The sequence below is a fragment of the Pelodiscus sinensis genome, chromosome 15 (genome assembly GCF_049634645.1).
Source record: "Pelodiscus sinensis isolate JC-2024 chromosome 15, ASM4963464v1, whole genome shotgun sequence".
In the NCBI taxonomy this organism is placed as follows: domain Eukaryota; kingdom Metazoa; phylum Chordata; order Testudines; family Trionychidae; genus Pelodiscus; species Pelodiscus sinensis.
Window position 1 is genome coordinate 1,360,696 of NC_134725.1, and position 27,527 is coordinate 1,388,222.

The 27,527-nt window shown below is 48.7% G+C and overlaps 1 protein-coding gene across 3 annotated transcripts; it reads right to left on the reverse strand.

Moving 5' to 3' along the window:
* Positions 1–3,323: 3,323 nt before the first annotated feature.
* Positions 3,324–27,337, reverse strand: LOC102463148 (ras-related protein Rab-35). Of its 3 annotated transcripts, XM_075897806.1 has the most exons (6): positions 27,141–27,337; positions 26,113–26,163; positions 22,975–23,098; positions 5,560–5,684; positions 5,347–5,471; positions 3,324–4,719 (listed from the first exon to the last, which is right to left on the reverse strand). In XM_075897806.1, the coding sequence occupies exons 1-6, from the start codon at positions 27,190–27,192 to the stop codon at positions 4,591–4,593; spliced, it is 606 nt and encodes a 201-aa protein (XP_075753921.1). In that variant the 5' UTR covers positions 27,193–27,337; the 3' UTR covers positions 3,324–4,590. The 3 variants fall into 3 exon arrangements, with proteins under 3 accessions (XP_075753921.1, XP_075753918.1, XP_075753919.1); XM_075897803.1 differs by lacking the exons at positions 26,113–26,163; positions 27,141–27,337 and adding an exon at positions 15,695–16,941 and having other exon boundaries at positions 22,975–23,100; XM_075897804.1 differs by lacking the exons at positions 26,113–26,163; positions 27,141–27,337 and adding an exon at positions 15,695–16,944 and having other exon boundaries at positions 22,975–23,099.
* Positions 27,338–27,527: the final 190 nt, after the last annotated feature.

Below are 27,527 nucleotides of genomic sequence, written 5' to 3' on the forward strand. Positions count from 1 at the left end.
CTTTGCTACCTTAACACGCACAGATCCGCAAGTCACCATTAACAAGAAAGGAGATCAATTTAAGACAAACTAAGGAGTGAAGTCTATGGCACAATTTGTGCCCAACAGCAATAAAGTGGGCTTACAGGCAACAGTGCATACACAAGGACTTCAGAGTGATGTATGTAGGACTTATCCTATCTAGGGTTGATGGTGGATTCTGGGCATACAGCAAACCTTCTTACCACTTCAACCACTGCAAAGCAAGATTGTTCTAACCAAAAGCTCAGAAGTACAAGGGACAGGCCTGCGTAAGGCAGTGAAGTGACAGTCCCCTTAGACTGAAAGTGAAAAAGCACATAGCAGGGATAAGCAGAAAGACTGTATCTATAGATATGTACATAGCAGTAATGTAAATAAGTGTATGGTTTTTATAAGATATTATATAAAAATCGATAAAAGCATATTTTTAGTTAAAAAAGTGTTCCACAGCTTTTTGTAAATAGCTCTCTTCAGAATAAAATGGATCATTTCTACAGTACTGTGTCTGGGCTTTGCTCACTGGTTATTCTCTGAACCTAGAGAGCCACCTCACCCTAACCATACTCAGTACATCTCACAATCTCAAGCAATTTCAGCCATGTCCTGCTCTTCCAGGTGAATAGGGCAGACAAGCCCATTTATTTGGAGCATTCACACCTTCAGCTTCACACTAGAATTGGAAGGGACCTTGAGAGGTCATCGAGTCCAGTCCCCTGCCCTTACTGGCAGGGCCCAGTACCGTCTAGACCATCCCTGATAGATGTCTATATAACCTGCTCTTAAATATCTCCACAGATGGAGATTCCACAACCTCCCTAGGCAACTTATTCCAGTGTTTAAGCACCCTGACAAGCAGGAAGTTTTTCCTAATGTCCAACCTAAACCTCCCTTGCTGCAATTTAAGCCCATTGCTTCTTGTCCTATCCTCAGAGGCCAGGGAGAACAATTTTTCTCCCTCCTCCTTGTGACACCCTTTTAGATACCTGAAGACCACTAACTAAGGGAAGGTCTACTCTTAATACACTGCAATGGCACAGCTGCAGCACTTAAGACACTCCTACACCAACAGAAGAGCGTCTCCCATCAGCATAGTCAATCCACCACCCTAAAAAGCAGTAGGTATGTCGACAGGAAAAGCTCTCCCATTAACACAGGCTGTCTACAAGGGGGCAGGAGGTGGGGTATTGGGTTGGTTCTGGATTGTTCTATGTTGTTCTGGATTGTGAATTTTTCACATCCACAAATGACGTAGTTATACCAAGGTAAGTCTGTAGTGTAGCCCTGGCCTTAAAGCAGCAGCTACCCAGGTACTGTGACTAGCATCAAGATGCAAGGTGCTGTTGTAATTAAGCCCAATTAAGAGCAGTTGACCCAGACATTGCTGAATAACATAGATGGAAAAAATTGGTTAAGCAATAGCCAGTTCAGACAGAACACAAGGCAACATTAAAACAATGAAACACCTATATTTTGCACCAAGTAGGTAAAGACCTTTTACAGTTCATGTTAGGTTTCCCCATTCCACATGGGAAGTCCCTGAGTGCTATTCTGGAACCAGATGTGGAAGAAAAACACCTTCCAGGGGCTGAGATTTTGTCTCATTTCTCCAGAGGAAAAATGGACACAGATGCTTCCCAAAGTCTTCAAGGTTGTATGAAGGAGAAACTAAATACCGGATGCAACAAGCACAGCCATGGCCATGAGTCACTACAGAAGGGAGGAACATTAAGTGCAGGTAGACCCACAACATTTAAAAAGACAGCCTCTTATTAATTAATATTTGTCCTCTCCAGCCTCTAACAAAGAGCTCCAAATTCTGCTGGAGTCTCCAGCTCTACCTTGTGTAATTGCAAGTGAAGTCTTCAAAGGTTGACCTTGGGACAGGAATGAAGGTGTAAAGCACAAATCACCAATAAAGGAAGATTTAATACACAGTTCCACTAAACAGGGGGAAAAAAATCCCAGGGCAGCAAGATGATTGAAGGCAGCTACTGTCCCTTGCTAAATACCCTCTGCAGAAAAACACCACATATAACAAGAGGATGGAGTCAACCCAGGGATAGGACCTAAATCCAGATGCTGAACAGCAGAGGAAACAGATTTGGCAGCTTGTAAATCTTTATTTTTAGTTTTTTAAAAGTTAAAAAGCATAATTAGAAACTGTCAATACAGAAATAATCCTAGCAAACCAGTTAGACATTCCATCACTTAACATTAGGAAACTTCACATCAGCACCACTGGAGAGGCAGTCTCCACTCCCCACCCTCTTACAGTTTAATACTCAGTGGCAGCAGCAGGTAGACAGCTGCTCCTCTACAGCCAGTAGAGTCAGAATTAAAAAACAAAACAAAAACACACACACAAAAACACACAACCCTTCAAGCCAGGAAGTTGGGACTGCTGGATTGGCAAAGCTCGCACCCGAGTCCAGGATTTGGTGGCACAATGACTAACCTTCCCACATCAAAACACTCTAGATCAGGTGCACCGTTTCCTCAATTTACTACATCAGTTCCAACAACTTCAGAGTTTTCCTTTACTTTTGCCTATTCCCTTCACCCTTATTGAGATCTGCAAACTCTTTAGCACACAACCTCATCAACATAATTCCGGTTGAGGCTACAGAGCAGTGACGGGTGGCACACGCCAGCTCCATTTCAATAGGAAGGTTGACAGAGCTCCTTGCTGGTACATATGCTATATTCCACACTGGAAGCACATAGGGTAGATGCCTGGTATAATTTCTCCTGCCACTTCCAAAAGCAACCAATGCATGTCTTGTCACTCATGCAGTGCTCGCTCTAGCAGTATCACCCCACTATCCCCCCCAGCTCATTTTTACTCTTGGGTTACCAATGAAAGCTGTGGACAGATATGTGCAGAAGAGAGATGGAGGATGGGAAAAGGCAGCTGCTATACACTTCCAACACCTGCACTGGTTAAAAACCAGTTACACATTCATGGTTTGCATGAAGGGGAAAAAAAAAAAAACACTTCAAGTCAGACTGATCTGTGATGTGATTGTATGATCAGGGCTTTTAACACAAACCATATGAAGCTAAAAAGATGGGCAAAAATAAATGAGTCTGATTTCAATTTAGCCTTTCCTGGGATGTGGCTAGGATGATTTCTAGCTCATGAATGTCAGTGGGACATGCTCTACCAAACCTATGGCTAGTGATTCTTGAGGACCACATGCTGATATCCAAGTGCTGTGTCCTAAAGGTCAAGAGTGGGCCAGCAGCCACAGCCCCCACCCCTTTCCAGTCAGTATTTCAGGAGAATTTCTTTTTTGCTTAGATAATCAGTTGATGAACATGTGTTACTCAGCAGCCCAAACATATCTATTTCAGGGATTGATGAACTGAGTCCTTATTTTCCCACAAGTGAAGGCCAGGGGAATGCTGTTTGGTAACATACTCTGGTCTCATTAGGCTGAACAAAGACAACGCTACCCACAACCATCACCACATAATGTGAGCAATAACTTTCCATTTCTTTACATTAGAGAGAGCTGTCCTCCACTGTGACAGGAGACTCCTGGGAATGATGCTGCAGCAACTGTTGGATCCAAAAGCCAACCCAAAGAGCTGGATTCACAGCCATATGTTTCATCTCTCTGGAAAGCATTGCTTTGCCACCAGCATTCACATTTGAGTTCAGATCTACTTGATAAGGCAACATGAGGAGCTTTTTTTTGGCAGATTCACACTATCTTGTTACGCTCAAGAAGAGTCTGGACCCTTGCCTGGAACAACCAGCAAACCCAGAAGCTGATGTCACAGGAGTTCAGTTTCATTTTTTTTTTAAATAACCAAAAAGTTTAAATCCAAATAAATCCAATTTTTGCAGGTTTAGTTTTAAATCTCTCAATACAAACTAAAGAGCACATGTACAGCTGGGCTGCACCACAAAGCAAAGGTGAAACCCAAGGTCCTGACCACAAACCTGGAGCATGACAAAGTGAAACCCAGCACCAGCCGCTAGCCCAGGGGTTGGTGAAGTGAAACCCCAGGCTCCAGCAGCAACCCTGGGACCTAGAAAAATTAAGCCAAAGCCCCAGTAACAGCCTGGAACTCAAAGTGAAACCAAAGGACCCAGGGGCACCAGCCCGGAGCCCAAACCCTCAGCAACAATTGATGCTAGCCTGGAGCCTACTAGAGTTAGGAACTTTGTATTCTATCTTTAAAAAGGTAACTGCAGTTCATGATTGATTGACATTAAGAAGTCATAAGCCAAAGTGACAAGAGGGAGGAGCGGCTGGTTAAAGCAATATACATTATATACAAACTCTTGGATTAATCAGTCCACTTGGTAGACAAGAAAGGACATGGCCTACAAGGCGCACTGGAGTGAGCAGGGGAGAAGAAAGGGAGCAAGTGTCCATCCGATACTTTCTTGGCACTAACATGGTAAGGTGCCAGTGCCTCTTGATAGAAAACATGGAGAAAAATCTTTAAATAATGGCACAAAACTGAGAGTCCTCCCAAAGCCTGCCCCAGTGAAGTAGCCCAAGTCTAGGAGGGGCTAATCAGTCAGAGCAGTCTCTCTGCAACAAGGAAAGAGTGTTAGCAGCACCGCTTCTTCCGTTTACTGTTCTTAGTTAGCTTCACCAAGTCATTCTGTTGCTGCTGTTGCTGCTTTGCTAAGTTTTCTTTCTTTGCTCGCAGAACCAGCTCTGTAATGCAATTAAACATCTGCAAGAAAAACACAAGCATGTTCAGAGCACCTGGGAGTGCAGGATGGCTGCTGAGGAGGTACCCTTCAGAGAAGAGGAAACCTCAAAAGCAGGCCCCATGATGCTACTAAACCAGCAAGTCAGATTTCAGCATATTCTCTCACAGCCCCACCAAAGCATCATCCAGCCCCACATTTCCCTTCCCCACTAAAGCCAGAGAGTGAAGGTCTAGCCTAATAGCACCATGAACAGCAAGTTAGGGTTTGTCCACAGCTCCACCAAGGCCAATGACTCGGGATCAAGCATTCCCTTCCAATGAGGCTGGCACTCCAGCAAGACATAGGCTGATGCATTTGTATTCTTTTCGCCATCCAGCTTTAACCTTTATTATGCTTAAGAAGTCATCTTTCCCCACTTTTCCCCTCACTGTAACTGCTTGTCTGTAGTTTGCATACACCGAGGGATATTACTCTTCCTACCCTGGCAGAATAAATGCTAATAGCAATGAAAACCCCTCCTACTTTTGTTGGGATGTGGCCTCATAACAGTAAAATTTACATCACCCTTTAACAGATGCAATATTTTGCCTTTCCTAACCTGTTACTTCTGAAAAGTAGCAATAGCCCCATGCCCCTCAGGGTATTACCTCTTCCACGTTAATGTTTTCTTTGGCACTGGTCTCAAACAGTTGGATTCCCATCTGCCCAGCAAATTTATAGGCATCTTCTGTCTCCACCACTTTCCTCTCTGGGTCATCATTCTTATTTCCCACTAAAAAGGAAAAAAGGTCAGTGGTAAAACTCCTATGCTGCCAAAGCAAAGGTTCTCCAGAACAAGCAGCAGCAGAGCAGGATCTTACCCAGTATCCGGCAGACATCATCACAGTTTTGGTTAATTTCATGTAACCACCGCTTTACATTCACAAAGGATTCTGCACTGGTGACATCATAGACAACAATGACCCCATGCGTCCCTCTGTAATACCTAGGGGGTGGGAAAGGGACACAGATGCTAGTTCAAACTTAAGGATAAGGCCAAGCTCCTGAACACCTTCCTTTGGAAGGGGTCTCTAAATCATTTAGATATAAATCCCCAACCCTGAACAAACAAGTCCCCATCCCCCTTGCCCCACTGGGAGTCATTTAACATTCAACTGTCAGCCCATTCTCTGCCTCTAAACTTAGCAGAGAACTGTGCATGTTGGTCCATATGAACAAGTTTCAGAGACCAGCCTATACTGATAAACGGGCTCCTACAGTTCCTGTTCAGGATGCCTGGGACCCAAACAAAGATAAGCATTATCTTCCAGCTGCATGAGTAGACAGTGGTAGTCCATCCTCCATTGCCTTCCTATTTCATGTGAATCTTAGTTCCTGCACAAATTAAAGACTGACCACTGGTGGCAGTTAGGAAAAAACGGTTACTTACCTCTCATAACCGTTGCTCATATACATTCCATGTAGGTGTGTGTGATATGCGCACACAGGTTGCCAGAAGATTTTTTTCCCCCCCTTAGTAGTACCCGTTGGGCCAGCAGGGAAGCCCCTAGGCCAACCCCTGCCAGTTTACCCAGGAAACAGAGACCTACTTAATCTAGGGATAACATACTTTCCTTCTAGCACTCTTCTGTATCCCTCAGGCCTGACCCTGTCACACCATGTAACCACTGAGATTTTCAGTAGTTGCACACAGTTACCCTATTACTCAATTTTTAGCATCCCTAGTCCTTATTTTAAAGGGACTGGATATAAACTACCAAATTGTTTTTTTTTAAACTGTTCTATTCTTGCAAATGTACTTGAGCAGACCAAGCATGAAAATATGCAGCAAATGCAACTCTAAATCGTATTTGTGACCTGCAACATCCCCAAAGGATTTGTGATATGCACATATGGGATTAGGTGAAAACTAAAATTGTGTTTAGAGGAAAGTCAACCCAGCTCTCTAAATCCAAAGTTAAAAGGCTAGTGCACTAGTCACTGCTCCACCTAGACACCAACAACAACTTCAAGACCCCTCATTTTTTATATGTACACAGTCTTGCTATTTTTGACATTTTGCTATTTACTATTGGATTTTTCAGTCTATTTTACTTTTCCTGGCTTTATAAAAAATAATTCTTCTGCTCAGCTTCCTTGACATTCCTTAACAGCTTGTGTGTCACTGTCATGCCGTGACCCCGGGGTGGGGGAGCAGCCCCTTTAATTAACTTTGTTTGTGTTTATGTTATGTCCCCTCTTCCCGAAGTCCCCGCTTATGCTCGGATCTTCAAGGGTCACAGGCACGGCCCTATGGTCCTCAACGCTCTCAGTCAGGTCCCACTAGGAGCTGCCCGATAGGCCAACACCCCTGTCTGGGGGGCTTTACCCTGGCATTAACATGACCGGCCCACAAATTAGCCTGTCTCTATAAACCGCGATGGACCTTCCTCCTGCTGGCAATGCTGGAGTAGATCGAGGTCTCTCTATCCAGTAGAGGGAGGGGCTGGGGTGACCCGGGCCCACCCTCACTCACGGGTCCCGGCCCAGGGCCCTAAGGGCAGGGTCAATCCTGTCCCTGTCCGGCTGGCAGGGGGCTCCTCCTGAAACTCGCCAGCATGCCGGCTAGAGAAACACCCTGCCCTGGGCCACTTCCTACCCCACCCCCCCCGGCCCTTGTCTCAAAACCGATGGACCCAACACCGCCTGCTTGTTTCTATCGGGTGATGTCTCGGACGTTGGGGCCATGGGTCCGAGGAGTCTCTCCTCCCGACCGCCTGTGGAACCGCACATCCTCCTGCGGGGCTTGGCACCTCCTCCCACTGCCGGAGTTCCTTTCCTCCACGGCATATCCAGATCCCCTTCCTTCCCACTGACGCGGGGTTTAAATGTCCCGTCGACCTGGCGTCCCAGACGCTGAACGCTGGGCAGATGTGACTCCACGCTCTGCCCCTCCCCCCAGCGCCAGGCATTGCACAGCCGCTGTTCCAAGCCCTGCCCCCCCCCACTTCGCTGAGCGGGGATGCGCCAGCGCTCAGCTGTTTTGCGGCTGCAGAGCAGGCGATGCAAGAGTAGCGCGGCAGCCCTCTTTCCCCGTATAAAGCCAGGGTCAGGGCCGCTGGAGTGCGGGGTTTAGCCACTCAGTCACACACACGCCCCTTCAAGTTGGGTCTCACCCTCTGCTCCCTGCCCCCCTTGTCCAGGGGAGCCCTTGAAAAAAAGTCCGCGTTGTTGTGACAGGTACCATCGCATAATCTGGGCATTCATATCCTTCATAGAGTGGAGCCAAGTAGCTGTAGCGTGCACAGCGGCCACACCACGGGCAACGGCTTCGACTGGTCGGCTGAACCAGGTGAGGGTAGCCGATGAGCTCTGAACCATTGGTGAGTTTTGGGCTTGTCACCCAATGCACATGAAGACTGGATTCGGTGGACTGCACGGAGGAATCACCATGTGGTCAACGGGCAGAAAGGCGATTTCCAGCAATGCTTTGTGGACAGCATAGAGCACGGCAAGACACGTAGAACGCCCTGGTCATCCACTGCATGCAGCTTCCATTCCAGCCATCTTGACTATGTCTTGCCACTGGAGCTTGGACGAGAGAGTGAGGTTGATGATGCGCAACTCTCCCTCAATTTAATCAAATTTACTCGCATGTCACCCATGTTATCATCCATTTCTTCACCCTAAGTCCTGCGGCGATGGGCTAGCTGCGAAACGGCAGGTGTGGCTACACTGGCAGCCGCAGTGGCGAACCTGCACGCAGGCGGCTCAGGCTATAGTGTCGTCTTCCACTGATCTGAAGCAGCAGTGGTTTTCGGCAGCCACCTGGGCGACTGAGCAGTCCTTTTTAGGATAGCGCTGCTTACCTCTGTAGTCTGAGGAAGGGGCTAGAAAAGGTGCCCTAAAAAATGCCTGCTTCACCAATCCTGACCAGCTGGTGGGAATCCCGCTTATGCGGTCGAAATACAAAGAAAACCAGTAACACTCCACTCATTCTTGGAGCGTGGAACATACGTACCCTCATGGATCATACGGATGCCGACAGACCCGAAAGGATAACTGCCCTGATTGCCAAGGAGCTTGCTCGCTACAAGATTGATATAGCAGCTTTGAGTGAGACGCAGCTGGCAGAGGAAGGACAGCTCACTGAAATTGGAGCAGGTTACACCTTCTTCTGGAGTGGGCGAAGAATAGACGAACGCCGCGAGTCGGATTTGCTGTGCAGACAAATCTGGTGAATAAGCTATCCAACCTACCAAGGGGAATCAATGACTGGCTGATGGTGCTGAAGTTACCTCTGTCTGGGAAAAAGCAAGGTCACATTTATTAGTGCTTACGCATCAACAATGACTAACCCAGAAGACATCAAGGACAAATTCTACCAAGACCTGGAAGAGCTGATTGCTACAATACCAAAGTCAGACAAGCTGATCGTTTTAGGCGACTTCAACGCCAGAGTTGGTACTGATCATGATTCCTGGAAGGGAGTCATCGGTAGATATGGCATTGGTAGCTGTAATAGCAATGGACATCTGCTCTTGAGGACATGTGCAACAAATGATCTCCTGATAACTAATACCATGTTCTGTTACGTTTGGACAGGCGGAACAACTTGGATGCACCCCCGCTCAAAGCACTGGCATCTAATCGACTATATAATAGTCAGTAGGAAAGACTGACAGGATGTCCATGTGACCAAGGCTATGTGTGGCGCCGACTGCTGGACGGACCACAGACTGCTCATCTCAAAGATGAACCTTAGGATTCGGCCCCCCAGACGTCCACAAGGCATTATGGCCCCAAAGCGCCTAAATGTCTCCAGACTGAAAGACAGTGGCGTCCAACAATCACTTGCTGACGCCCTGGCATTTAAGCTGGAAGCCACTGGAACGGACGCTGATATAGAGCCCAGCTGGGCAGCTTTCAAACAGCTGGTGTACTCCACTGCCTCCAAGTTAATTGGCGTCACCACAAGCAAGCACCAGGACTGGTTCGACCAAAACTGTGGAGAAATCAAGGCATTGCTGGATGAAAAACATAGTCTCCATCGTGCCTACAGCAGCGACCCTAAATCTGTAGCAAAAAAAAGTTGCCTTCACCAAGATACGTCAGACTGTACAGATGAAGCTACGTGAGATGCAGGATACATGGCTGAGCCAGAAAGCCGATGAGATCCAGGCCTTTGCCGACAGACACGATATGAAGAACTTCTACAATGCTCTTCAGGCTGTGTATGGCCCAGTCACATCTGGTTCAGCCCCTCTCGAGCGCAGATGGTAGTACTTTGCTCACTGATAAGGAGAAGATCCTTAATCGCTGGGCAGAGCACTTTGCCGATGTCCTTAACAGGCCCTCTTCTATCAACGAGGCGGCAATAAACCGCCTACCTCAGGTGGAGATCAACGAAAGCCTGGCTGATCCTCCAACAGTACTGGAAACTCAAAAGGCCACTGAACTGCTCTCCAACAGTAAAGTTCCTGGAGCTGATTCTATTCCAGCTGAAATTTATAAATCTGGTGGACACAAGTTAATTAAGAGGCTTACTGAAATGTTCTGTGAGATGTGGAAACAGAAACGCGTTCCGCAAGACTTCAAAGATTATTCATCTATACAAGCGCAAGGGAAATCGCCACTCTTGTGACAACTACAGAGGAATCACTCTGCTCTGTGTTGCAGGAAAGATTCTCGCCAGAATACTTTTAAGCAGACTCGCACAGCACCTTGACCAAGGTCTCTTGCCAGAAAGTCAGTGTGGCTTCAGAAAAGGATGAGGTACTACTGACAGGATATTTGCCGCCAGACAACTACAAGAAAAGTGTCAAGAACAGAATGTCCAGCTCTACACTGTCTTTGTGGATCTAACTAAAGCATTTGACTCTGTCAGTCGTGAGGGCCTCTGGAAGATTATGGCCAAATTTGGATGCCCAGATACCTTCATTGAAATGGTGAAGCAGTTCCATGACGGCATGCTTGCCAGAGTCCAAGATCGTGGCAATTATTCAGAGCCATTCGCAGTCACAAATGGTGTGAAACAGGGATGCGTCCTGGCCCCCAGTCTCTTCAGCCTTATGTTCTCTGCTGCGCTGATTGATGCCTTTAGAGAAAATAATGTCGGGATCGACCTGCGCTACCGTTTTGATGGAAGGCTATTTAACTTGAGGAGGCTTCAGACCAGAACCAAGGTCCAGGTCGAGACCATTCGTGACTTTCTATTTGCGGATGACTGCGCCCTCAACTCAGGTACGCAAGCAGGCATGCAACATTGCATGAATCTATTTTCCGCAGCGTGCATGAGCTTTGGCCTCACAATCTCCACCAAAAAAACCAAGGTTCTGCATCAGCCCACTCCTGGTTGTGACTACACTGAGCCATCCATCACTGTCAATGGCCAGAAGCTCGAAAATGTGGACAGGTTTACATATCTTGGCAGCACTCTATCGAAGGCAGCCAACATCGACGAGGAGGTGAATACTAGAATCGCTAGAGCCAGTGCAGCTTTTGGAAGGCTTCAACTTAATGTTTGGAATCGAAGAAGCATTAAGACTGAGACCAAGCTAAAAGTCTACTCGGTGGTCGTCTTGCCCACCCTCCTCTATGCTTGTGAGACCTGAACTGTATATAGTAGTCATGCGAAAAAGCTGAATCACTTCCACCTGAACTGTCTACAGAAACTGCTGAAGATAAGATGGCAGCATAAAGTGCCAGATACTGATGTTCTTCTACAGGCTAATATGACAAGCATTCACACCATGCTTTGCAAGGCACAACTCAGATGGGCTAGCCATGTTGTGCGCATGTCTGATGATCGATTGCCCAAGAAGATGCTCTATGGTGAATTACAACATGGCAAGCGATCTCTTGGAGGTCAAAAGAAGAGATTCAAAGACACCCTTAAGGCCTCCCTTAAGAACTGTAACATAGATCCTGGAAATTGGGAGAGTATTGCTGATGATCGGTCCGCCTGGCACAGACGAATACATGATGGTGCAATAGCCCACGAACAAAAGAGACTGCGTTATGCTGCAGAGAAACCTCTTCTTCGCAAGTCCAGGGCTGGTATCTTCTCTTCCTCCGGTCGGCAGTCCGATCTTTCGTATCCCCACTGTAACCGTCAATTTCGGGCTCGGATTGGACTAATCAGCCATCTCCGAACCCACCCGCAACTAAACTGATGACACTGGGTGGTCCTCATCAACCTCGATGGACAAACAGCAGAGTGGAGCCACCTGAGCGGGGCGTGGTCAGTGATCAATTGGAACTGGGTTCCTAAAAGATAGTAACGTAACACATCAGTAGCCCACTTCATGGCTAGCGCCTCTTTTTCAATTGTTGAATATTTCAGCTCCTGGGGGGAACAGTTTTCAGCTTATATAAAGGATTGGGTGTTCCTCTCCGCCCTCTTCCTGGGACAATACCGCCCCTAGTCCGACTCCAGAAGCGTCAGTTTGTAATACAAATGGCTTTGTGAAGTCAGGCTGCTCCAGTACCGGGGCATAGGTCAGCTGACCTTTCAAGGCCCGAAACGCTTGTTCGGTTTCCTCGGTCCAGCTTACTTTCTTAGGTAGGGCGCTCCTCATCAGGTCTGTTAAGGGTGCAGCGAGGGTCGCAAAGTTGGGGACAAATCTGCGGTAATACCCTGCTAGGCCTAAAAACTGGCACACTTGTTTTTTGGTCGAAGGGGTCGGATAGTCCCTCGGGGCGCTCACCTTGTCCACCAGGGGTTTCAATTTACCCTGCCCCACCGTGTACCCCAGATAAGATATTTCCCGCTCCCCAAAGCGGCACTTGCTGGGATTTGCCGTGAGACCAGCATCTCTCGGTGTTGTTAACACTGCTGCTAACCGCTGAAGGTGTTCGGGCCAAGATGAGCTATGTATCGCTATGTCATTGATGTAAGCGGCGGCATATCGACTATGTTTTTGTAGCACTTTGTCCATTAGCCGCTGAAAGGTCGTGGCCGCCCCGTGTAGCCCAAAGGGCATCCTCCCAAATCGGTATAGCCCGAATGGGGTGGAAAAGGCTGTCTTTACCTTAGAGACTGGTGTTCAAGGAATTTGCCAATAGCCTTTAGTTAAATAAGAGGGTGGATATGTATTGGGCATTTCCTAACCGCTCCAAAAGTTCATCCACCCAAGGCATGGGGTAAGCATTGAAACGAGATATAGCATTTACTTTATGAAAATCAATGCAAAAGTGGGTTGACCCATCTGGTTTCGGCACTAGGACTATGGGGCTCCGCCACTCACTGTGCAATTCTTCTACCACGCTCCATCGCAACATCCTTTGTAGTTCATCCCAGACAGTGTCCCACATCTTCCTGGGAAGAGGGCAGACGGGCTCTCGTATCTTTTTACCGGGGGTCATAGCCACATGGTGGTAGGCCAGGGTGGTCGGATAAAACTTGCGAGAAGCTTCATAACTGCTGTAGCTTCGTCTGTTGGTCTGGGGTTAGTTTCTCCCCCACCGGTAGGAGAAATGAGTTAGCACTACCCTCTCCCCAGGGTCCTAATTCAGGCTCGGGAGGGCAAGGGTTGATCATCAGTCCCTCTCAGGCATTCCATTTCTTTAGGAGATTGATATGGTAGATCTGGGTGATCCGCTGCTGACCGGGGACTCGTATCTCATAATCAACCTCTCCTATGCACCGTACCACCTCGAAAGGCCCCTGCCATTTAGCCAATAACTTGGAGTCCTGAGAGGGTAACAGGAGCAGCACCCTGTTCCCCGGCTCGAAGGTCCTCAGCTTCGCCCCTCTGTCATAATACCGTGCTTGCCTATCTTGGGCTTTTAGCAGATTTGCCTTAGCAAACTCACCCAGGGTCTGCAACCTCTCTCGCAAGTTGAGTATGTAATGTACCGATCCCTGCACCCGTGACTCTTGTTCTTCCCAAGCTTCTTTAATTATATCTAATATGCCCCTGGGCTGATGCCCATACAGCAGCTCAAAAGGTGAGAACCTGGTAGACGACTGGGGCACTTCCCTGACCGCGAATAACAAGGCTGGCAGGAGCCTGTCCCAGTCTCGGGGGTCTTCCTCCATGAACCTGCGCAGCATACTTTTAAGCGTTTTGTTGAACTTTTCCACTAAACCGTCTGTCTGAGGGTGGTAAACTGAGGTTGAAGATTAAGACACTAAAAACAAGTGGCAGAGCTCTGCCATCAATCGGGAGATGACATTAGTCCCCTGGTCAGTTAAAATTTCACATGGAATCCCTACTCGTGAAAAAACCTTCACTAGTTCCGTAGCCAGAGTGGGGGCAGTGGTATTCCTGAGAGGTATGGCCTCCGGGTACCTGGTCACATAACTTATCAGGACAAGGATGTACTGATGCCCATGTACGCTCGAGCGGGCCGACTAGGTCTAGCACAACCTTCTCAAAGGGGACCTCGACTACTGGTAAAGGGACTAAAGGTGCCTTCAGTACCCTTTTGGGGGCCGGTCCTCTGGCATTTGGGGCAGGAGTCGCAGAAGTCCTTCACCTCCCTGTATATTCCCGGCCAACAGAACCTCTGCAGCAGCCTTTGTAGCGTTTTCTCATGTCCTAAATGGCCTGCCCATGGGTTGGCATGGGCCAGCTCCAAGATCTGTCTGCGATACCAGGTGGGGACTAACAGTTGCCACAGCTCCCCTCGGGATCCTTTGCGACCTGATAAAGGCGGTCTCGTCATACCTCAAAGCAGGGGCCCTTCTGACGTCGTCCTTCCGAATCCTCTCCCTCCTCAGGGGTTGCAGCATCATCCCAGGCCTGGCTCAGTGACAAGTCCTCTCTTTGCTTCCGCACAAAATCGCCGCCCCATGTGTCAGGATAGGGTGCCAAGGCCGGGGGGGGGGGGGGGGGGGGGGGGGCCTCTCCCGTAGCCGGATTTCCAGTGGGGGCCAGGCATTGTGCCCCCGATCTAGGGTTGGGGTGACTTCCCTCCTAGAATCCACCGTCTCCCCATTCAGAGCACTCGGATCCTTCCCGAGGCGCTGTTGGCTCCATTCTTTCACTATGCAAGGAAAGTCCTGCTGGTCTCTCCCCAGCAGGATGGGGTAGGCTAACTTAGGGGCTACTACCACATAACACCACCCCTCCTCTTGTCCATCGGCGATCTGCACCCACATTGTGGGGTAGGGTCGCACGTCCCCATGTACACATTGCATAAATACGGGCGGTCCGGTAGTGCCCCCTCCTGCACTAGGTCGGCCCTGATAATAGTCTGGCTGCACCCGGAATCAACCAGAGCAATCACTGGCACCCCTTCCACCTCAATTGCCTTGACAATCCACCATCCCTCCCGCAGCTTCTGGTCTGCGTCTGCCAATAATACCTGCCCGAATGTACAGTCCATGTAAGGACACTCTGTGACGGACCCCCCCTGCTTTATGAAATAGACTCTCGGACTTGAATATACATAACTCAAAGGTGGTTTGAGAAAATTATTTCATGTAACCCATCAATCTTCATGTCAATCTGTTGGTTCTGTTTATCTTACTCTGTTGTATGTATCATTTGTATGTGGAAAATTAGACGCATGGAGTGGGGAATACTTGGTGAGTTTCAAATGTATGAATGGGAGACATGGAGGGTGTTACCTGCAACTTCTAGATGAGCCACTGTAAAACAATCTTTTGTCCTTAAGTCTGAGAAGTAGTTGGTAGGGAGGGGCCTCAATTCTTTAACAAAAAGAATAGGAGAGGCCTGGGGCTTTTGGCTGGGTTGCACCTGGAGGAAGGAGCCTGAGACCCCAGGGCATGGAAGACAGCCCTGATTTAGAGTGGCAGCTGGAAAAGAGCTTTTAGGGTGAGTTTAAGTTTGCACTGAGGTTTCAATGTAGAATTAGCCAAGTGGTTTTGTTTCTTTTGATTTGTGACCTACTTTGCTCTGCCTACTTTCACTTATTACCACTTAAATCCTACTGCTTCCACTTCACAAAACCATTTTTATTTTCTATCAAACCCAGAGTAAGCGATTGTTACCTGGGGGGCAACCAGCGTGCACATTCCCCCTTCCATTGCTAAAGGGGGCTTACCTAATTCTTTGGGGTCTGATCCCATCTGGGGAGTGCTCTCTCAGGAGGCTGGGCCCTAAACTGCACTCTCCTTGGACCTGAGGAGGTTCAGTGTCTGTGCTGCTTCTCGGTGGGGGCAGGGACCTCAGGTCAGGGCTTTGGCTGGGGGAGACCAGGGAGCTGGCCCAGCAGGACCGGGAGGTGAGGAGCCCCAGAGAGCAGGAAGGCGAGTGGCAGTGGCCGTGCCAGCACCCCAGGAGGCACCCCTGAGGGGTCGCCTGTGACCTCATCCCATCACACACTCCTCCTGAAGATGACCCTCCTGGCTGCACCTGAAACAGGTGTTCTTGATCGGGCCACCCCTCGCTGGGTTCCGGTCCTTCTCTTCGGGAGGTGGGGGTTTCCCTCAGACCTTGCTTCCCTAACGGGCCCCGACCAGACTGGAGCCAGTCTCCAGCTGTCCCCTCTTCCTTGGGGCCTCGCCCAGCCAGTCTCGTTGCTGTCTCTCGGGCGGCTTGACCGTTCTAAAGCAGTTTTCGGCACCGGATTTTCCCTGGCCCCCTTTCCTACTCCTTCCGCTGACTCGGCCATCAAGTAGTCTTCCATGAGGGCAACTGCCTCAGAGAGTGGATGGGTGATGCCATCGCACCCACCGTTGTCCCCCACTGGGTAAAATCTGGAGGAATTGTTCCAACACCACGAGTTCAGCAACCTGTGCCCCACTCCGCTGATCTAGTTCTAGCCACCGCCAGCCTGTCTCCCGGAGTTTCTATACTACTGCCCTTGGTCTTGCCCCGGGCGGGTATTGTTCCTGCCTGAACCGTTGTCTGTAAGTTTCCACGGTTATCCCCATCTGGTCCAGGATCACTTCCTTGACTTTGTAATAGTGCAGTGCCTCACTACTGGACTGGCCCAGTCAGGTAGGGGGCGAGAAGAGTGGCTCAACGATCTTCCGGCCAACGGGCCACTCTCTTGAATGTGACTAGGAAGGCTTCCGGGTCATCTGCTGGGCCCATCTTCACCAAATGTATAGGTAAGTGTTGCGTTGCCCTGGGTCCATTTCGCCCCCTGGCTTCCTCGTCCAGTCACCGCATATTGCTGCATCCATTACTCTTGCTGTGCCTGCTGCTGCTCCGCCAGCTCCCGCAATAGCTGTCGCTGTTGCTCTTGGTGTTGTGCCATCAACTGCTGTATCAAGTGGGTCTCCTGTTTTTGCTGTTGTCTTTGGTTTTCTGCGAGCCACTCCAGCAACTTAGCTGGCTCCATGTCTACTTAAAAAAAAAAAAAAAAAAAAAAAAAAGCCAGCAATCGTCTCAGGATTGAGTCTCTATGTTCCCCTAATCCCTTACTTCAGGGATTCAGGGTCAGAGTGCCCACATTCTCCATCATCTGTCACGTCGCGACCCCGGGGTGGGGGAGCAGCCCCTTTAATTACCACAAAAACGCAAACAAAGTTATGTCCCCTCTTCCCGAAGTCCCTGCTTATGCTCGGGTCTTCGAGGGTCACAGGCACGGCCCTATGGTCCTCAATGCTCTCCATCAGGTTCAGCTACGAGCGGCCATGTGGTCCGATAGGCCAACACCCCCGTCTGGGGGCCTTACCCTGGCATTAACACGACCGGTCCACAAATTAGCCTGCCTCTATAAACTGCGATGGACCTTCTTCCTGTCGGCAATGCTGGAGTAGATCGAGGTCTCTCCACCCAGTAGAGGGAGGGGGTAGGGGGACCCGGGCCCACCCTCACTCACAAGTCCCAGCCCAGGGCCCTAAGGGCAGGGTCAATCGTGTCCCTGTCCGGCTGGCAGGGGGCTCCTCCTGAAACTCGCCAGCCCGCGGGCTATAGAAATGCCCTGCCCTGGGCCACTTCCTACCCCCCCCCCCCCCCCCCTCGCCTCACAACCGATGGACTCGACGACACCGCCTGCTTGTTCCTACCCGGTGATGTCTCGGACGTTGGGGCCGTGGGTCTGAGGAGTCTCTCCTCCCGACCGCCTGTGGAACTGCTTGTCCTCCTCTCCTCCATGGCACATCCAGCTCCCCTTCCTTCCCGCCGACGTGGGGTTTAAATGTCCCATCGATCTGCATGTGACCCCACACTCCACCCCTCCCCCCAGCGCCGGGCATTGCGCACCCACTGTTCCGAGCCCCGCCCCCCCTCGCTGAGCAGGGACACCGTGCGGCAGCCCTCTTTCCCCGTATAAAGCCAGGGTCGGGGCCACTGGAGTGCGGGGCTTAGCCACCCCATCACAGTCATATTCAGCTTCTATAACTTAAGTATGTTAGGCTTCTATACAGAGATGACTTGACTACAGCTTCCCATTTTCTATTACTGAATTCCACTCAGTTCAGTCATATTGCAACTCTAAGTCTTCCCAGCAGCACTTCAAACCCACTATTATTACAACAAGATGCTCTCAGACTGACATCTACCTATAGACTATCTTTATCTGCAAGTAGTAGTATTGGTCTATAGCAATAGCCAAGGATCGCCTTTTCCCCTTTTTATATCTTTAACCTCAATCCAAATAGTCACTGCTAGAACAACTTACAATTTTAACTGTTCTGTTGACATGTATTGGCACCCTACCCATGCTTTGTTTGGCCATACCCTTCTGTAACCTTTATAGCCAGGTAATTTCATTAGCTACCCAATGGCTTGGTCTAAGTCAGGGGTGGGCAATAATTTTTGAAGTGGTCACAGGCCACCCCAGAAGGGGCAGGACCTCAGACAGAAGGGGCAGAGCTTTAAATAGCAGGAGTTGAAAGGGTTTGCACCTCCCATTTAGCTCCCAGGCAGTTAGTGAGGGACAAGAGCGGCCAGCCCTTTTAATTCCTGCTATTTAAAGGGCTCACTGCTCCCAGCCTCACTGCTTGTGCATTGCCTGGAAGCAGGGAACACTAGAGCCCTTTCAACTGCTTCTACAGGCAGTCCCCGGGTTACATGGATCCGACTTACATCGGCTCCCTACTTACAAACAGGGTGAGGCAACCCCGCACTAGCTGCTTCCCCCCAGCAGACCAGGGAGACGCGAAGCTAGCGCCCCCCCCCCCCAGCAGACCAGGGAGACGCGGAGCGGCTTTTCTCAGAAGACACTTCAGCTTGAGAATAAAGGACTGAGGGAAGTGAGGTGTGGGAGAATAAAACTGAGCTCTGGAGAAATGTTTGGCTCGAGTTTCCCCTACAATATGTACCAGTTCCGACTTACATACAAATTCAACTTAAGAACAAACCTACAGTCCCTATCTTGTACGTAACCCGGGGACTGCCTGTATTTAAAGGGCTTGCACCTTCCTTGGGGCTGTTACCCGTCAGCCACAAGTACTTTAAATGGAAGCAGTTGAAAGGGCTTGCGAGTCCCTGGCTCCCAGGCAACGTGCTAGAGGGTGGGGCCTGGAACTGCCGTGTGGGCCGGAACAAAGCCCTAGGCAGGCTGGATCTGGCCCGCTGACAGGCTTTTGCCCACCCCTGGTCTAAGCAAATCAGACACTCCCTTGACAATAAAATTCTGACTCCACAATCTTGTTGTTTTATTATCTATACAGGGAATACGGTCCAATGCAGAGGAGGCTGGAGCAACAGGGGAGTGAGGTGTCTCAGTTGGGGGACCACATCAGTGAAGGGTTTTGCTTCTTGCTTGTGTGGTCCCCAACTGATTTTTCTGTGGGTCAGTGGCCCCAACCCAAAAAAGGTTCCCCACCCCGCCATAAAGACAATGTTGAAGCCTTTTGTGTTGAACATAAATTAATATTTTACAGTATTTAAAATGAAGTTTGGTAAACTAACATGAGAAATTAAAGCACATAATCTGCTTAATATTTCCTTTCTTACTGGTTAAATTAAACCATTCTCCCTAGCTGCAGCACTAGCAAAATGGCTCTGGCGTAATTATATAATTAACGGCAAATTTCCATCAGCAGCTGGTAGTCTGCAGAAAGGTTTGCATTGAGCTGGATGGGCCACAGGCCAAAAAGTTTGAACCATTGCTCTACTACAATACAAGGTGTTGGAGCAGCTTTTTCATTTCTTCCTTAAGTCTTTGCCATCAATGTCCCAGAGGGGCTAAAAGCAAATATGTCCTCCAGTTGCATGCAAAGCTGGAAATTTTTATTGCTTGTACATGGAAGGTTCTGGGGCAGGCTGGTAATCAGTGTTCCCTCTAAGATGAGTGACAGCACAGCTTCACAGGTGATTAATCAGTCCTGCCCAGTCAGAGGCTCCGTACATGGAGCTGACTGTCTGGGTGGGGCTGATTAATCACCTGTGAAGCTGTGCTGCCCTGCAGTTTAGAAGGAACACTGCTGGTATCTACTCTGCTAATCTTCAATATGGGGAGTAACAAGCCCCCACATTTTTCCAATCTGTCCTCAGTGCTCTGAGAAGCTGTTACTGCAGCAGTATTATATGCATCAGGAAGTCCAAAAACCTTCATGTAGAAAGCATCCGCTACAATTCTCAAAAGTTCTTAGTTTTAAATAATTGTGAGTGGATGGAGAAGCAAAAGGTTTACACTTTGCATCAGACTTCTACAGCTATTTCTGTCCTCAAAAAAGTCAGTCTCATTTCCTGGTATTCCCCTTTAATAGCTGGGCATTGTGATTTTCAGATCTAGCTGGCATTAGCCTCCACAGCCCTGTGAACCAAGGCTCATTAACTCAGAGCTGAAGTGCTACTGTGGATTCTGAAAACAGGAAGGTGCTCTGCTGACTCAGCACAAATTCAGCCTCACCAGTGGCTCATATGCACAGCTAATAAGAACTTCAACAGTGCCTTACTGCCTCTCCCCCTCACCACTTCCTCTCTAAAGCTGGCCACAGCATTTAAACAGGAAGGGATGTCATGCACAGGAACACTAATGAGAGGTAACAAGTCTGTAATGCTTTTATGAAACAAGTCTGCATTTCTTCCCGGATACTGTTGAAAAGGAAAGGAGTGGAGTACAGTTCACCAATTTCTAAACATCTAAAGCTCTCCCAAAGGCAGCCAAACCCATTTGCTTTTTATTTTTAGGGTAGTTAGCTTTTAGCAGGGGGTTGGACTCGACCTCCTGAGATTTCTTCCAACCCTAATCTTCTAAGATTACATAGTTACCTGATATGTTTTATGAAAAATTATCTGGCTCAGTTAATTGACAGAAGCCAAAAGAGAACTCAGCTGTGAATGATTAACCAAATGAAGGAGAAGGGGAGATATGACTGCCCTCTATAAATACATCACAGGGATAAATAGCAGGGAGGAAGGAAAGTTGTTTAAGTGCCCATGTTGATGCAAGAAGAAAGAACTATGAACTGGCCATCAACAAGCTTAGTCTTAAAATGAGATTTTGATGGCTGGAAACCTTAGAGTGAAGTTTTGAAAATGTGGAAGAAAAAAAAAAGTCTAACTGGCTTCAAGACTAAGCTTGGTAAGTTTTGTGGAGAGGATGGTATGAGACTGTCTATAATAGCAGGTGGCTTATCTGTGACCGCTAGTAACAAATATCCTGAACTGCCAGAGATGGGACACTAGATGGGGAGGGTGCTGAATAACTACAGAGAATTCTTTCCCAGGTGTCTGCCTGATGGGTCTCACCCACATTCTCAGGGTCTAAGGGTATGTCTACACAGCAAAGTTATTTCGAAATAACAGCCCTTATTTCAAAATAACTTTACTAGCATCTACACAGCCAAACCGCTATTTTGAAATTAATTCGAAATAGCAGAGCGCTTATTTTGAATTTGGTAAGCCTCATTCCACGAGGAACAACACCAAATTCGAAATAGCTATTTCGAAGTACAGAGCACCTGTGCTTTTTCTGATAGGCTCTTTTTGCACAAGAAACCCGTTGAGTGTCCCCACACACCTTTTTGCACAAGAACTCTTGCACAAAAAGGAGTTATGCCTCGCAGAAGGAGGTTTATCTACACCGCAAAAAGCCCTCTGTTCTGTCGATTGACTGTAGATTGAGGTGTGGATGCTCTGCAGGTTTTTGTGGAAAAATGGCTGTTTTTGCGCAAAAACCCTGTAGTGTAGACATAGCCTGAGTACTCAGAATGTCCCTTCACAATTAGCAATTCCAAAAAGAATCCACATATTTGACACTGAATTCTTAAACCTTAAACACCTCAAAGCTACAAAACTGACAGAGAGGGTTAATACTTTGGACTTCTGCAGCACATTTTGCGTAAGATTGAGAAAGTAGATTTACTGATAGAGATGTCAACATGTAGATGACTACACGGATTAACTGATAAACCCAGGTTTATCAGTTAATCCAGTCAAATACACGCATTCTTCCCCCCCCCCCCACCACCACCACCACCTTGCTGCCTCTGTATCAAACAGCAAGGGGGGGGGGGGGGTGGAGAGGCAGCAGCACGGAGGGGGAGGCGGGGCCAGCTTTTAAGCAGACTCTCCACATGTGCTGGCTCCATGGACCTGCCTACCACCCCCCCTTGCTGCCTCCTACAGACGGAGGGGAGCAGGCAGGAGCCAGTGCTCATGGGGAGCTAACAGAGACAGCAGCGGGGGGTGGGCATGGAGCAGCCTCTGTTTGCTGTGGGCCTGGGCTCACCGTAGACACAGGCTGCTCTGTGGCAGCAGCCCATCTGCAGGGCGTCCAAGCTGCCCACCGACAGAGACTGCTCTGGCATCCCACGGAGCAGCCCGGGCCAGTCACAGGTAGAGGCTGCTCTCCAGGGAGCTCGGGCATCCTGTGGACAGGGGCTGCTGCTGCCCCACACTGCAGCCTGTGTATTAGTTTTAAAAACCAGCTCCCTGCGCTGCTGCCTCTATCTCCCCTCGCGGACCAGCTCCCGCCTGCCACCCCACGCTGCTGCCTCTGATCGAGAGGCAGCAGTGCGGGGTGACAGGGTTCCCCAGGAATGGGACTAGAGTGCACTGCCTGCCAGCCCTGCCCCCAGCAACTATCAAATAGTCGTGCAACCACTAAAATTTGATGCAGTTACACAACTATTCAATTACACACTATTTAACATCCCTATTTACTGATGTATATAAAATAGAGAAACATTCCCAGTTTTACAGTTGGGAAACTGGAGGCAGGAGTTATGACACCTGCCCAAGATCATATACAAAATCCGTTGCATAGCCAAGAATCCAGGAGTCCTGCCTCCCAGCCATGTTCCTTAACCACAAAACCTCATCCTTAATGGTCATGGCAGAGCTTGGAAAGGAATCCCTGCAAACACAGATAGACCACATGCTTGAGAAACTCCAGTCCCATAATAGCCAAGCAGCATTCCAAGGAGCCCATAATATCTAAGCTTGGCACTGCATTCAAAGGAGCCCAACTATACTCACGTTGATGTGATAGTCCGGAAACGTTCTTGTCCAGCTGTGTCCCATATTTGTAACTTCACCTTCTCCCCGTTAATCTCAACTGTCCGGATTTTAAAATCCACTCCAATCGTGGTAATGTAGCTGCCTACAGAGAGGAAGTGTGTATTCAAGTGACAACACAAAACCTTGTTCCCTTAGACCAGTGGTTCTCAAACCTGGTCTGTGGACCTGCCTTGCAGGTGGTCCATGGCTCAAGCTCAGCCCACCCCCATAGCAGGGAGCCTGCACTGGCACTCCAGCCTCGCGGTTGCCGCAAAGCTGGAACATCAACTCCGGCTTCCTGCTCAGAGGGTGCGGGGGAGCATGAAGAAAACTCCAAACTTGCCCACCAGACCCAGCTCGTGGAGAGAGACTCCAGGTACTGCCACTCTCCCACCACCACCACCCTGGCTGGGGGAACAGCAGCATAATGACATGCTGTCTGGAGGCTTTCCCCACTGCTCCCATTGGCCTGAGAGCAACATGGGTGCAGAGCCAGGTAAGTGCCCCCCCCCCCGATGCCCAGACCCTGCACCCCAATCCCCCTCACTCACACCAAGACCCCGTACCCTCAGCTTGCTCCTGCACCCTCCCTCCTGGCCACACACTGCACCTACCCTTGCTCTTGCCCCCTCCCCGCTGCCCAGACACCCTACTCCCAGCCTGCTCCTGCACCCTACCTCCCACCCAAACCTCACCCCCTCCTGCACCCCACTCTTATCCTACTCGCTGGCAGCCCTATCCCACATACAGAACCCCTTGCGGAAGCAACACTGACATTATTCATAGTGTTCAGCACGGCTGAGATTGTAATTCTGACCGTCAGGGGGAGTCCATATAGAATTATTTTTCTAAAAATAACACACAGACTGACATTATTCACAAACGACAACAAGCGACACAATCTCAGCCGCGCTGAACACTATGCTATCCAGAGTCTCAAAAACAACCTGGACATTATAATCAAACCAGCTGACAAAGGGGGTGCTGTGGTCATTATGAATAAGTCCGACTATGACCAGGAGGCAACTAGACAACTCTCCAACACCACATTTTACAGACCTCTCTCCTCTGATCCCACTTCAGAATACCAAAAGAAACTACACTGTCTCCTTAAAGAACTCCCTACCTCTACTCGGGACCAAATCCACACAGAAACACCTTCTGAACCCCGACCAGGATTGTTCTATCTGCTTCCCAAAATCCATAAACCTGGACGCCCCAGACATCCCATCATCTCAGGTATCGGCACGCTCACTACTGGATTATCCAGCTATGTAGACTCTCTTCTCAAACCCTACGCAACCAACACTCCCAGCTATCTCCAAGATACTACTGACTTCCTGAGAAAGCTACAAAACATCAATAACCTCCCCGATAAAAACATCCCTGCTACCATGGATGTAGAAGCTCTCTACACGAACATCCCACATGAAGACGGATTACAAGCTATTAGAAACACTATCCCAGAGGATACCACTGCCAATCTGGTAGCAGACCTAGGTAACTTTGTTCTCACCCACAATTATTTCCAATTTGGGGACAACTTATACCTCCAGATCAGTGGCACAGCCATGGGTACCCGCATGGCCCCACAGTACGCTAACATCTTTATGGCTGACTTAGAACAATGTTTCCTCAGATCCTGTCCCCTTTTACCCCTTCTCTACTTACGCTACATCAATGACATCTTTATGATCTGGACCCATGGCCAAGAAAAACTGGATGCATTCCAGAGACTTTAACCATCTACACCTCACCATCAATCTCAGCCTGGACCATTCTACACGAGAGATCCGTTTCCTGGACACCACAGTACAAATCACCAATGGTAAATTAGATACCACTCTCTACAGAAAACCCACTGACTCATACAGTTACTTACATGCCATCCAGAACACACCATACGATCCATCATCGATAGCCAAGCCCTTCGATACAACCGCATCTGCTCTAATCCCACTGACAGAGACCAGAAGCGTCAGGATCTCTACCAAGCATTTATAAACCTCAATTACCCACCCAGAGAAATAAAAAAACAAATTGAAAGAGCTGGATGAATACCCAGAAATCATCTACTTCAAGACAGACCTGAGAAAACCAATAATAGAACACCACTTATCATCACCTATAGCCCCCAACTTAAACCCGTCCAAGGCATCATCAATAAACTACAACCTATACTGGAACAGGATACTACCCTCCGAGAGGCTTTGGGGGAGAGACCCATAGTCTCCTACAGACAACCACCTAACCTCAGGATGATTCTTACCAACAACCACAGGACATACCACACTAATACCAACCCTGGAACTTTCCCTTGCAACAAACCCTGTTGCCAGCTTTGTCCACATATTCACTCTGCTGACACCATTATTGGACCTAACCATGTCAGTTACAAGATCAAGAACACATATTCCTGCTCATCCAGAAATATAGTTTATGCCATCATGTGCCAAGAGTGTCCATCTGCTATGTACATTGGACAAACTCCTCAGACACTTCGCCAAAGAATCAATGCACACAAAACAGGTATCAGACTGTTTTTTCTTTGTGATACTGTTTCTTGCCATTTCAACCAGACTGGGCATTGTCTCAATGACCTAACTACATGCATCCTGTTTCGAAGAGACTTTAACACCAGACTACAAATGGAAGCCTCAGAACAGTCATTCATGCTTAAATTTGACACTTTACAAATGGGCCTTAACAAAGATGCTAATTATCTTACCCATTACAAAGATAGCTTCCCCAATTATCACCTCTAATATCATTAGCTCATAGACACTAACCTCCCCTGCCCCCTCAGTTCTAAAATCTGATTTGTCAATTCTGTGTGTGTTCACTTTTTTTGATCGTATCCTTTGGTATATATGGTTGTGCCAATTTTCTTCTACAATTTGATCTGAGGAAGTGGGTCTGGCCCACGAAAGCTCATCAACTAATAAACCATCTTGTTAGTCTTTGAAGTGCTGCATAGTCCTGTCTTTTGTTTGGGAAGATCACAGATTTCTAATATAGCTAGCAATGTCAGATAAAATGACCTCTAGTTCTCAAATGGTGGGGCAGAGCCAGGACAGCCCTCAGCCAGTTCACCACAGGAGGAAAGGGAACACTCACCTGAGAATGTATTATCTGCGAAGCGTAACAGCAAACTGCTTTTACCAACACCTGAGAGAGAAAAAAAAATGCTGAGTTCTGTTGAAGTAGACCTAACAGATGGTAGTATTTTGTTTATTATTCACTGTATTTTCTGAATCCCATTTGAGTCCTTCTTCTAGAAGATAATCTAGTTCTATCAGGGTACATCTAGACTGCAGAGTTGTCAAAAAATTCTGCTGCATCCAAGGAATGTGTCTGCCCTTCCAAATTTTTTTTTTGAAGAAGAGCAGACACGTTTTTTCAGCATCCCTGTAAACCTCATTTTACGAGGAAGAAGGGATGTTCAGAAAAAGGGTCCCCCCCCCCCCCAACGTTTGGCCCAGTGTAGACAGGCCAAATATCAGAAAAGCCTCTTCCAGAAAATGATACGCAAATTGTGAACTGCAATTTGCGTAGCTTTTTCTGCTTCTTTTTTGGAAGAACCATGTAGTCTAGACCCAGCCTCCATTCCTGACCTATGCCTCAGAGGAGAAAAATGGCATGAACAGCACTGCAGGTTAGATCTCAAATGATCCATTTCAACTGCCCTTAACTTTCTGTCCCTGGCTCAGTACTGCTACAGCAAGCATGCCCAGCAGATGCTCTTTAAAAAAAAAAAAAAAAAAAAAAAATCTCATCTCCCATTCAATCATATGCACTTGAACCCACAGTTGTGACAGGATTAGGAGCTGGCAGACAGTCTACAAAGGTTTCTGCATCAAGTCTTTGCTGCCTGTGTATCACATTACCTGACAACAAATTAAGCCAGGTCAGGCCAGTAAAAGCCGGAACAGCCTTTCCACCTCAGCCTCCACTGCCCCTATCTAGACCCCCACGACGTGGCATCCTGCCCTGCACAGATGTGCCCCCATACACATCCACCCCAGCGGTACCTCCCCTGCACAAACCAGCCCCTCCCGGCCCCTCTCCATTCAGACGCCACAAAGCCGCCTCCCCCGACCCGGGAAAGGCCCACCCCCAAGACCCGGCCTCACTCCCCTCCTCACCGCTGTCGCCAATGATGAGCAGCTTGAAGAGGTGATCGTAGTCCCTGGCCATGGCCAGTGGAGAGCGGAGGCGACGGGAGAGGTAGGGTCTCTTCAGACGGCAGCGGTGGCTCCGGACTGGATCCACTTCCCGAACAAACAGCCGGAACTGACAGCGACAGCAACACCCCCAAGTGCCCACCCTGCGCACGCGCACCACCTCAGCTGACCGGTTAGCGGTCTCCGCTCTTTAGCTGCAGAGCGCGGCTGTCCCAGTACGCATGCGCCGTGCCTTACCGTCCTATCCGTCCCCTGGACTCAATGGATCTCAAACATTTAGGCCAGTGACTCACCTGGCTCAATGCAAACGTTTCAATGGAGAATCACCAGTTGCTAATGGAAACTCAC

Excerpts from the sequence above, each read along its gene's own strand:
- LOC102463148 (XM_075897803.1), bottom strand. The coding sequence starts at position 15,963 with ATGAGGTCACAGGCGACCCCTCAGGGGTGCCTCCTGGGGTGCTGGCAC. Across the intron at positions 5,472-5,559 it reads TGATGTCTGCCGGATACTGG|TGGGAAATAAGAATGATGAC; the intron begins GTAAGATCCTGC and ends TTTCCTTTTTAG. Across the intron at positions 4,720-5,346 it reads AAAACATTAACGTGGAAGAG|ATGTTTAATTGCATTACAGA; the intron begins GTAATACCCTGA and ends TTTTTCTTGCAG.